The following is a 12666-nucleotide window of genomic DNA, read 5'->3' on the forward strand; positions in this document are numbered from 1 at the left end:
TTATAAATCACACAGCTGCAAAGTTTCAGGAGTGACATCCGCATATAAATGCCGCATTGCAATGATAATGATAACCATAACAATGGACAGGGCAAAAATATGCCAAAATAGTTGTAGGCTACATCATGTGGTGTTCGGGTCCTTTTTGCTCTGAAAAAAAATAATTTTTCCTGAAAATACTAGTTAATGATATCGCATTGGACTGAAATTTTGTGACTTTGTTCACAAAGGGTATAACTACTTCTAAAAAAATTTTTGATAATTTTCATACTTTTCTGGGGGAGATTTTTCACCTTGTTACACTTGTGATGTTCCAGGGCAAAAATGACCCGGCCTCAAAAAAATGCTTATAAATCACTTATTATGGATGTTCAGATTTGACAGGGAACAGCAAAAGTGTTACTATTTGCCCCTTTACAGAAAATAAAAGCATTTCAAAATAAAGGTCCTTTTTTGTGATCTTTCCCATTCACTCTGAATGGCCAGTCATTTTAATATAGCATAATGAGTGATTTATAAGCAATTTTTTGAGGCCGGGACCTTTTTGCTCTGTAACATCGTAAGTGTGATAGGGTTCTGAACACAACACAAGGGTTAAGGCTTGAGCACCCTCAGTAATTTCAGAAGTCTCAGTGATTTGATTCTGGAACCGGGCCTGCTAGTATCTGGAGAAGTGGGAGAAATTATATTTATATATATATATATTTCTATATTATAATTATATATTTACCATATTAAAGCCTCCTCTGTATAGCGCTCTAACACGATGTACTGTACGTGCTTGGTCCTCTATATATCTATTTTAAAACCATATTTTAAAGTAGGCCTAATATATTAGGTCTCTGTATTGCTTCAGAAACGGCTCTAGTTCTCAACTGAACATGCAGAAAAAGCATTAGGTCTACTTCTAATTTGGCCAAAGAAAACTTGTAATATCTAAATTGTTCTATATTAATTTGTGCATTTTGAAAATTAAAGGTGTTTGTTAAAGGTGCAAAAAGTCATAAACAAAAATCTGAAAATAAGTCAATATTTTTACTTTTTTGGGCAGCATTTTGTGTGTAGGGTTCTAATTTAAATTTTGGTTTTCAACATAGCATTTAAAAATACAACAGCCATTCTTTTTTCATTTTTTTTTTTCACCATGGTTAAAAAATGAAAAATGAATGGACGCAAAAGTACACGGACACTTGACCTAGACCAGCCCCACCTCTTTGGACCTAATGGGTGGAGCTTGACCTAGTTATGCTTAGGGATAGGGTTATGGTTGGACCTTCAAGCTCCACCATTATATCCAGAGAGGCGGAGCTGGACATCAAGCTCCAACCTTTGGCTCTCCAGCAAGCCTTGCCCAGCCTTATACACACTCTGCCTAGGCTGTCTACTTATTTGAACTTTTATTCACAGTGGGCTGTACTATATCTCAAGCTAACATATTAACTCAGAACTCCACACTTCTTGTTTGATTTAAAAAAGGGAAATGTATTCTAAAGTCATTTGAAGGCTTTTATTCAGTCTGTCCATGTGAATTATACTCTGGACTGCAGAGTCTGAATGGAATCACTGATAGCCTTTACGAGGAAAGGGGCACAAACCTTTAACAAATTGCATAAACAAATAAACTGCTGCCATTGGTTGACCTGTAGCCAAACTCTCTCTGAGAGAGCCCATGAGAAAACATTCCTTTCCAGATAATTAGCTTTCATTCACCCATCCACCCAAAGAGACCCCCCCAAACAGCCTCATTTCTCTTTCTCTTTTTCTCAATCATTCTCCAGTGTCTCTAAATCTTTTTCTTATCAAGAAGCTAAAATGTGTAAGAGAAAATCCGAGGTCAGAGTTAGAGAAAATTGACACCATCTGTTTTTTGTTCCTCCGACAAACACCAGGAGAAACAAGATACCACTGTCCAAATGAGATGCCAGGACGAATAAGAGCCGTAAACGTACTATGTGCTAGTTTTGAACTTTCCTCAAGAGGTTTGGCAGAAAGAGCTGGCTGTAGTTTTGTGTGGTTTGGGATCACTTGTATTAATGTGACGTGAAGTGAGAAACTGAAGACAGGTGTGGATGAAGAACATTTACCTAAGCTAATGCAAAACACAGTGAGAAAACTTGATATGAAGAGACATACAGGGAGTGTGAGAAGAGAACAGGTCAGAAGACAAAAATCAACAATACATGTTTCAGAAAGGGAAGAAGTGGGGCAAGTACGGAGTCGGCACATGGCTCAGTTGGTCTAGTATGGACCAGCAGGTGTATGCTATTTCTTTAAGCTGGGCTTTGTTTGTGAACAAGTGTCTTCAGGGATTATGCTACTGGGGTCTCATGGTCACAGGGCTTTAGAAGTCATGGGTAATTTGTTAGATTAGGGTGGGAGGTAACAGGACAGTTCAGTGAAATAAATGAGCATTTAATGCTCTTGTACATCTAATTTGTTTTTCACAATTAGATTTCAGAGCAGATGTAACAGTAGTAAGAGTAAGTTTCACTCTGAGAGATGGTTGCAGATATAAGAGGGCTTTTTGAGAGAAGAGATGTTTCCAAGTCTGCAATAGTGCAATACAACCACAAATCCAGTTTCACAATTAATCATGCGCAAACACACAATACAAACTGGTCTTGCAAGGAAGGAAGTGAAATTGTGAGGTTTGGCACCTTTGTGTGTGATGTGTTGCAATTTATATAATCTCCCCCAACTTCCCCTTTTGTGCCATTTCTGGTGATACAAATCCTTTGAAAGTTTTCTTTACATGTGTTTAGATTTTTTCATTTTATAACTGAATCTGAAAATGTTTCACTTGAATTGAGTTTTTGTAATGTTTCAAGTCCCTAAGCCTCTCAGCTTTCAAACTACTGCACTTGTTGCCACAGTGACTAGGTAGGTCTACCTGCATATGCAAATGCTTTAGACATGAGCCAGTGTGCAGCTTTTTCAGCTCCACCCACAGGACCGCCCCTGAAGCCGGTTGCCTGGCAACAGCCATAGAGATTGAGAAGGAGAGAGTAGGAGTGGCTGGAAACCCACAACTGCTGTCAGAGCTTCTGGGAGGGTGTGTGGTCAAGCAAACCTGAATTGTGCAGTGTGTTTGCACAAGTTTCAGAAACTATTAGATTCATTCATGAAGTAAGCAGATAAAAATAATCAGCATAAGGATTCTCTCTCTTTTCCTTGACTGTGGATTACAGAAGTTAAGGACTTCTGAAAAGAACCTTACCAGTGGATGAGGCCTCACCTGTTTCGATTTGAGTTGGATGTCAACAGTGGATGAAGTGGACTGTGAGGAGTGGAAGAGATCATGGTCACTCGGTTGTGAGTGACAAGGTAAGAGGAGCTCTTTATATTGTGTTTACAAAAAAGAGGAAAGGACTTAAGGAATATAAGGAATTCATGTCAAGTGTTTCATGTTTGTGTTGCTCACTCATGGATTACATTTACTTGTTCCCTTCTCATTTTTGTTACTTCTCACACTCTATTTAATTTGTTTTCTCCCAAGTCTGACATTCTTTACTACCACTAATATGCCAAGAGTATGTCTTTTGTTGGTTTCCAATCTTGTTCTCTGTTGTACCTGTCTCTCTCTCATTGTTAAACTGTCTGATTGCCCTGCAGTTGATGAGATTAATAGTTAATTGAGGGCAGCTGGCAACTTGTGTGTGCATAAACCTAAAAGTCATTTATAGTAGCAGCAGACATAATAAATATATAGGTCAAATTATGTTTCACAGTTGTTTCTGACCTTGACACTTGAAACTAAGGACCAATGAGAGTGATTGATATTAGAATGCAATTAACATGAATACTATATATACCTTTAAAACCTGGTAGAACTAGACTGTTATGAAGTTTTGAAGAGTATGCTCACTGTAATATCACAATTTTATCTAAGGTAACAAATGTAAGTCTTAATCATATAATTGACTATAATTGTTTTTCCTGGAACACATAGAAGGCACCTCATCATGTAACTAGACCAGCCTGAGCCATGACAGATCATTTAGAATGTATTCTAGGTGAGTTTTTTTATATATGATTTGAGTGTCAATGAATATGGGTGTCAGTTGCTTAAATATCTGGTCTGTAACTGAAACCACAAACACAGAATTTCCTTAAAATTGTAGTTGTCTAGTTTATCTCAAATTAAATATGTTAAAACTGCTGCTGATAGTTGACTTTGGAAAACGATCACCATTACACATATTTTGGCTAACTTTAATATTGGATTTTTTAAAATACATAACTTTGTATTTTATAAAGTTAAATTGTTATTGGAAGTATGTAACTGACTTTGGAAAACGATCACCATTACACATATTTTGGCTAACTTTAATATTGGATTTTTTTAAAATACATAACTTTGTATTTTATAAAGTTAAATTGTTATTGGAAGTATGTAAATGTGACTGTGGCAGCCCTGCTGTCCCTATCTATCATCTTGCTGACATTTTTGTTATATCACCTCTCTCACCCTTGCAAACAGTCTTTCTTTTTCTTTCTCTCTGCTGTCTCGGTTAGTTTGAGTCTTCTAAGTATAGACACGACAGGACCAGGGCATACTTGAATTTAATTGCCCACTTGAACTTCCACACACTTAAAGTATTGTATAAAATGCACACCAAGCTGCAAAAAAACCTATGAAAAGCTGTCAGAATTTATATTTTGACTGCTAATCGATTGTGACATTTTTAATTAGAAAAAAATTAAATTTGATATTTAGAACACCTACAACATTTATTCAATATGTATGGCATTTAGCAGCAGACGTGCTTTGAGAAATGTTAGCTTTTTTGGCTTTGACAGCTGTGTTGTTAAAAGTCCTCTTGAAATCCCCATAAGCCTTTTCTGTATCTCTGTGTCAAGATATCTCTCACACAAAACCCCTCGGCTTGAGTTACCACTTTAGCACAGTGCAGGTTTCGATGCGCTTTACAAGCTGCACAGTACAGCCTAAACAAAGACCAGCTGTATGTTTTAAAAAATAATAAATAAATCATTGGTATAGCGGCCAGGCACAATCTACACTGTACATATATACAGATACATATAGTACCACACAGAAATAGTATGTTTATAAATGTAAACTTTGCTGATCCATTAAATGCACTGTTTAAATCGGAGAATTATGCATTTGGAAAGTAAACCTGCTCCTGGCAGGGAGTGTTTGCTATTGACAACTGTAGTTTGAGCACGTTGTTTTTTTTTTTTTATTGCAAAAATTGCAGTGTGTCTCAGGATGGTGACTCATTGGTTCCTGTGCACCAGCTTGGCCTTGACAGATCTTTTTGTTTTTTCCTGGGTGTGTGTGGGAGTGAAACTGTCTCCTCAGCTGAGTGAGAAATGTGAATCAGTATGATACATTATACTGTAATCATTATAAAAAAAAAATACACTCATCACTTCTGTTCTAAAACTGTGCTGATTCCAGATTTTCAGTATGTAAGGAAATACCATGAGATGATGGGCACATGGTCAAGATTTATATGCAGCAATATTAGACACTAGATTTTACATGGCAATAAATTCTTACATATGATCTCAGCTCGCCTCTTCACACACACAGTAGTGCCAGTGTGCAAATGCCTATTGGAATCTTCTCCCTGTCTCCTAAAATGATTTCAATCTTAGCTGAACAGGCCCTGAATCAGTGGTCTGAATATTCTCATTAGAACATACTGTGTCTAACTATTTCCCCCTTTTCTAATGTCATGTTAATATCAGTTTGGTTTGGCAGGATCAAAAGGTAATGTGTTCAGATTTTGCTTCCAGAATTACTTTTTACTGCAGTAAATATTTGTCATAGTAGGTTTATTTTTGAAAGTCAATTTCTGTATTGGGACATACATACCTTAATTCTTTGGCTACAAGAAAGCTATTGAACATTTTCACCGTTTCTGCTCAGGAAAAAAGATATGGGTTAAGTTACAATTGAACCTCCCATTAAACAATCCATTATACAGCCTATTATTTATTTTATATATTATTATTTATTGCACTAAAACAATTATAGACCAATTCCTGAAACAGCAGAAATTAAAAATGTAGCCTATATAACAAATATCAAACCATTGGAACATTTACTAACTTTGATATTTGAGTTATCTCATGTCCAATCCAGGGAAGTTATTATAATGGTAAATTTTAAGTTGGAATAGCTAGTTGCAACAGTCTTTTGTGATTTGTGTTATTGAATTTTTATTTGAAAACCTCATAGTTCTTGAGATATAGTGAAATCTTGATATAGTCTGATGGTTAATCTGTGACATCTCCAAGTAGATCCAGTCTCCTATACACACATTTTGTGACTTAAAGAAAAGTGATTTGATTCAAGGTAAAATCATCTATTGACTGTGTAAACTAATGAACTTAACCAAGAGTTTGAAGAGAGTATGCACTATATGGGTAGAGCTGTTGTACGTTTCACTTGCTTTTGATTCAAGTTAGTAAAGAGGCCTGAAGGAGATTCCTATGAATTCTCTAGGCAGTGAGCAGTTAAATGGAGCTTATGATGATAAGCTGTTAATGAGATGGAAATGAGAACAAGGCCCGGGGGCTCTTTGGTTCAAGGGCGGACATGAGATGTAACATTCCAAAAAAGTGTCCAGAAGACCCTGATGTAGGCTATTGATCCTGTAGTTGTCTTTAGCTGCACTCATTCTGCCCTGGGGAAGGATTATGTTTTTATAATTTCTCCTTCGTGATATTGCACGAGTTTACCTTTCTAGCTTCTGTTGTTGCATTTCATGTAATTACCTGACTATACCAGTTTGTTGTTTTGGGAGCAGTGTTTCACCCTGCATGAAACAGAGACTTCTCTAAGAATTATGTAAGATGCAGGTGGAGAGGTTTGTCATTGCTAAGCTTACTCTTCCTTGTCTTACTTAATCCTAGTATTGTGTTTGAAGCCAGTCACAGGCTGTTTTTTTTTTTTTTTTCACTTCACCTGGCTTAGAGTAATTTAATAATTCATGCTCCTCTTGCTTTCTGTCTAAATTAGACCCTGCTAACTGTACATGTTCAAATGGTTAGTTAGGCCCCTTTTAGTTTTGCTTACTGTATTCATGAAACAGCTGCCCACAGTGGCCTAGAAGCTGTTTGCTGAAACCCATTAAAGTATTATGGAGTGGCTGGTGGGTGGTATGTTTGTGACTTCTTAATGCATCTGTGTGGACTGTTGGAAGACTCACACGTCCTTGACTAGACAATAAGTCATTGCTACTTCACAGTTTCTCAATCCTTAACAACATCGTGTTTGTCAAGTCAAGTCACCTTTATTTATATAGCGCTTTTAATAATACAGATTGTGTCAAAGCAGCTTTACAGTATCAAAATAGGAAAATAGTGTGTCCAGTGCAAAAGGATAAAAGTAAACAATCAATTTTCAGTTAAAGGCAGTTCATCATTGAATTCAGTGATGTCATCGTCCAGCTCAGTTCAGTTTAAATAGTATCTGTGCAATCAAGTTGACAATATCACTGTAAATTAGGTGTCCCCAACTAAGCAAGCCAGAGGCGACAGTGGCAAGGAACCAAAACTCCATCGGTGACAGAATGGAGAAAAAAACCTTGGGAGAAACCAGGCTCAGTCGGGGGGCCAGTTCTCCTCCGGCCAGACGAGCCAGCAGGTTGATCGATGCTGCAGCAAATTTAGATTGTGCAGAGGGCTCATCTGGTTCCGTGGTCTTGTCCCGATGGCCGTCTACGAGACAAGGTCTTCACTGGGGATCTGTCTCTGGGGCTCATCTAGGTGTCCTGATATGATGTAACAAGTACATCGTGTGTTATTGGACGTGTTCCCAGTTCCGGATGACTTAATTAATGCAGCCTAACAATCCTTTAACGGATTTGAGTAATAGAAATGTGTAAGTGTGTTATGTGTAAGCCAGGTTAAAGAGATGGGCCTTTAATCTAGATTTACACTGCCAGAGTGTGTCTGCCTCCCAAACAGTGTTAGGTAGATTATTCCAGAGTTTGGGCGCTAAATAGGAAAAGGATGCCGCCCGCAGTTGATTTTGATATTCTAGGTATTATCAAATTGGCAGAGTTTTGAGAGCACAGCGAACGTGGAGGACTATAATACGATAAGACTTCGCTCAAGCATTGAGGTGCTAAACCATTCAGGGCTTTATAAGTAATTAGCAGGATTTTAAAATCTATACGATGTTTAATAGGGAGCCAGTGCAGTGTCAGAACCGGGCTAATATGGTCATTCTTCCTGGTTCTAGTAAGAACTCTAGCTGCTGCATTTTGGACCAGCTGGAGTTTGTTTATTAAGCGTGAAGAACAACCACCCACTAAAGCATTACAATAATCAATCTAAAGCTATTTTCATCACGACCTCAAGGTTATTGTACTCAGTGACAGCTGGGAAAATCATGAGATGAGAACATAAATGATGTCTAACTATGTGGTGTAACTATACAGTAAAAAGTATATGTTCTTCATCCGTCCCCCGCCCCCCATTGCATTTTTCCACAATGTTCTTTGGACCATATGCCTTTGATTTGGTTTTTAATTATTTAAAATTATTATGCCAAAAAATTCACTCTTTTTATTATGATATCAGCATAGTTATAGCAGCATTTGTTTTTTATATGCCACCAAAAAATGTATTTGTTTTATCATCATTATTATTGTTATTATTAGGCATTTTACATTTACTGGGGTATGACAGTTTAGAGAATTGACATGAAAAAAATGTTTTTAATAAATGAATAGATTAGTTATAATAATGAGCATCACAACACTGGTACATGTGCTGTGATTGAAACATTCACATTGTTACGGGACGAATGAGACGTGAGGATCCATTTGCAAGCTTTATTTAGGAGACGTGGTCAGAAACAGGCATGGGTCAGACAATGGCAAACTGGTATGTAGAAGACAAGGCAAGAGCAATCAGGTAAACAAGCGAGGGTCAGTCGACGGCGAACGTAATCCAACAGGGCGAGACTAGAGGGATAATCCAGGTACAAGCTACAAGGCAAAAGTCCAGGCAGGGGCAAACAGTATTCGAACAGGGCAAGACGAGAGAGGTAATCCAAAGTACACAGGCAATGATCAGAACACGAGAAAACACAGACAAGGCAAGACTAAGCTAAGACTAGAAAACTTAAAGCAGGCTCCGTAAGGTAGCTGGTAGCTATAACAGGGATACACGCTAAACAATACTCGCCGTTGAATGGTGGTGTGAGACTGATTTATATAGTGTGTGTTATTGGTAGCAGCTGTGTGTGATTGGTTTCAGGTGAGCTTGTGATTAGTGCAATGGAGCATGGGAAATGTAGTCGAGGGTAGTGCAATGGAGCATGGGAAATGTAGTCCAGGGTGATGTGTAACAGTCTGTGTAGTGTGAGAGTCCATGTGGTGAGCGGGTGACCTCTGGTGGTGAGTGAACGGAAGTTTATAGACCGGATTCGTGACACACATCAAGAGAGATACTTCTGATCACTTTTTTCCTGATATCCTGACATGCTTATTTGAAGTGCCATCATGGTCTGTTTACCAACTGTTTTCAGTTGATCAAATAAATCAGCAGAAACTTTAACATAAATATACGTCATAAACTCAATTGTTATTTTTTTGTATAGTCGTGTCAGGTCTCAGAGGTTCACAAAGAACATGTTTTCAGACAGCATGCCTTTTCAGTTTCTTGTATGGCATATTGTCTGAGTAAGGGATTACATAATGCTTGCAACTCAGAAGTGTTCTCAACATCTGAAAAATGCACTTTTTTTTTCTGAATGTTAAAATTATTTTGGAGACCATTATGTAATATTATTCTAAAGGGGCATTGCAATGTGAAATGCGATTGCCTTTTGTGCGTTTCACACATGCATAATAAAGTATTCAGTGTGTGCATGTACAGATCACTTTCTAGCATTTAGAGTGGATTTGTGTAAGAGCTTCCTGCAGGGCTTTGAATGTCATGTTTCAAGTTGCGGAGAGTTGTGTGCATTCATAATAAGGTGCTCAAACATACAGTAGGTACACATACTCATACCCTGCTGTTATGTGGAGGAGGAGATCTATTCACAAATACAAGAGCACATAATTACCTATACATTTTGTGACCTGTTTTGATTTTCCCCTATGCCACACAAAGAAAAGTGTGTGTGTGTGTGTTTTGTGTGTGAGAAAGAAGGTGGGAGAATAAGTGTCTCAAACCACTTTGTGTGTGTGTGTGTGTGTGTGCATGCTCACTGCTTCTGTGTATGTAGGACCACTCACTGTTCAAGCAGCCTGACCACACACTGGCATTTTGTATCCCTGCCCCCTCATGTTCTGCACAACAGAATACTAAAGAGCCCTTTTTTTCTTTCTCACACACGCACACCCGCCTGCTGTGTGCTCAACTTACAAAAGTGACTGTTAGTTGTAGAGGCAGTTTGGTAAACCACAGAAGCAGTGTGTGTGTGATTGATTAAAAATTGGGAAGAGATTATGCTTTTGCAGTTCTGTCCATTCTTCTGCAAAGGAACATTGGTGCCTGCCCAATTTTAGCCATGCAGCTTTTGTTTTTGTTATTTTCATGCCAAGACATATTACGAGCAGTTTGCTTCCTTCTATTTCTTTGTTGTATTTTCTTTATTTGTTATTCAGTGTCAGAGTGACACAACTTTTCTGATATCACAATGAATATAACAGCCTCATTAAAAGAATGACATTTAAAAAAAGAAAACCATATAAAGTATGACGTATTCTTTTATTTTTATTTCTTATAAAAATGTTGCAAAACCAAGTCAAAGTCATGTGTTCCAAAAACAAAAAACACAAAACATAAAATTTATTTAGATTAGGCCTGTGACTTATTAACCACATGACTGTATAAAGGTCAATAATTTTCTAAAGCATAATAATGTAAACATAATGATTTGTAAATTCATAAACCCTTGAATAATATATTTTAAAACTTTTTGGAATATAATTATGATTATGATTTTTACTTGAAGTGTACGCCTCATACAGTTTTTAGTTACATTTATATGGTATAAATGGTATAAAAGTTTTATTTTTAAACCAATATGAATAGAAGTAATATTTACATATTTAATACTAGATTTTTTAAATATTTTTTCTTTCTTTGATGCTAAATTGTCTCCAGTCACTAATATCACTAACATATCAAATGGGTGAACTGTTGATATCCATATTCACTGCTTGTGAGGCACCAAAATATGGCTAGGGTTATCATAGATAAATGCAGTTGTCACTCCCAGAGATTTTATCCCTGTCAGACATCCATGCATTCATGATATTTTCATAATTGTTTCTATTCTTATGTAACTTAAGTTGGGTGTTGTGTGACTGTTCTAACAGTTTAATCTCTTTTGCTTTTGACAGTACAGTCAGGACAGGTCAGGCCACCAGTTATCATGTCCATGCTCGAGGATGAGGAGGGTGAGGGAGGCAGAGGGGTGGAGCGAGAGTCAGACAGAGACAGTGCAGTAGACAGTGCTCTATCGTCAGAGATATCGGATGGAGGGAGAACTGGAGAAAAAGAGGAAGGGATTGGGCTTTGCCTCCCAGGAGAAAAGTAAGTGATTTTATCATGTTTTCTTGTATACATAAGGCTGAATTTATGGATTTGCAAATTAATTAATGAATTGAATAATAATTGCTTTCACTGATATTAAGTCTACAGAAAAGTGCACAAAAAATACATGCTTTTTTAATTTCCATTTCTTCTCTCATTCCTCAAGGTGTGGTCAGATGTATAATCGCTCCGAGACTTCTGATCATTCTACACGTTCATCTGCCTCATTAAATGAGGAGCAGTTTGAGGACTATGGAGAAGGAGAGGATGGAGACTACACTCCAAGCAGCCCCTGTCCAGACGATGAGATCCGCTTTAATGGATGTTCAGATCTGGGCTCTTCTGTTTCCTCCAGGTGTGTTGTTTTTTGTATGTCCATGTGTGTATTCTTAATTTTTATTATTATTATTTATTGAATTATTTTTTTTACATCTAACTACAGCAGTACTGTCTCTCCCCTGCCCCAAAGCCTGTTTTCAAAGGGATTTACTTTAAAATGAAAGGATGATTAGTTAAGAAGTCCAGATATCTGCCTTCATTACACAAGATTTCTTTCAGCATGTACATATTAGTGACTGTATTAGTGGATGGAGCTGTCTGACTGTGGGAAACTTTTTCACTCACAAGGGATACAGCGTATTGGTTCTTTTTAGTCCTGACACACTATCCAAAAGGCTGAAAACAATTTTTGTGCATTTAATTTTTTAATCAAATTTACTTGTTCTAAAATGTTTTACCTGTCCCCCAAAACCAATACCTTCTATTTTCAGTATTTTAATTAAAAAAAGTAAAAAAGGAAACATTTTACCCCTCCTGTCTGCTCAGCCATTATATGTCTATTTTTTTTAAAGGGGTCATATGATGAAATTTCAAATTTTCCTTTCTCTTTGGAGTGTTACAGGCTCTTGGTGCATAAAGAAGATCTGTAAAGTTGCAAAGAATAAAGTCTCAAATCCAAAGAGATATTCTTCATAAAAGTTAAGAGTCAACCACGCCTACCTAAAACGGCTCATTCTAACATGCCCCCACATGTCTACATCACGATGTGGGAAGATTTGCATAACGCCACCCAAATGTTCACGCAAAGAAAGAAGGCGTAACTTTTATTCTCGCTGTAGTATTGTTGCCGCCGCC

At 37.3% G+C, this 12666-nt stretch overlaps 1 protein-coding gene and 1 long non-coding RNA gene across 4 annotated transcripts in view; one reads left to right on the forward strand and one right to left on the reverse strand.

Annotated features, from left to right (window-relative positions):
• Window positions 1–498: 498 nt before the first annotated feature.
• Window positions 499–12666, reverse strand: part of LOC107710285 (uncharacterized) — a 12712-nt gene continuing 544 nt past the window's right edge. The window contains exons 2-3 of the long non-coding RNA XR_001636579.1: window positions 9681–9686; window positions 499–610 (exon numbers count right to left, since the gene is read on the reverse strand). This is a non-coding gene — a long non-coding RNA (uncharacterized LOC107710285). The remainder of the gene's footprint in view (window positions 611–9680; window positions 9687–12666) is intronic.
• LOC107710284 (rab11 family-interacting protein 4B) overlaps window positions 3050–12666 on the forward strand; it is a 24609-nt gene continuing 14992 nt past the window's right edge. For 2 of the 3 annotated variants that reach the window (XM_016515013.1, XM_016515016.1), the window contains exons 1-3: window positions 3050–3324; window positions 11345–11532; window positions 11699–11887. In XM_016515013.1, coding sequence (XP_016370499.1) covers window positions 3268–3324; window positions 11345–11532; window positions 11699–11887 — 434 coding nt within the window. In that variant the 5' untranslated portion in view covers window positions 3050–3267. Of the gene's footprint in view, window positions 3325–11339; window positions 11533–11698; window positions 11888–12666 lie in introns of all 3 variants that reach the window. The other variant, XM_016515014.1, reaches the window with a different exon arrangement.

The sequence above is a fragment of the Sinocyclocheilus rhinocerous genome, unplaced genomic scaffold, assembly GCF_001515625.1.
Source record: "Sinocyclocheilus rhinocerous isolate Xijiao unplaced genomic scaffold, SAMN03320098_v1.1 scaffold567, whole genome shotgun sequence".
Taxonomy (NCBI): Eukaryota; Metazoa; Chordata; class Actinopteri; order Cypriniformes; family Cyprinidae; genus Sinocyclocheilus; species Sinocyclocheilus rhinocerous.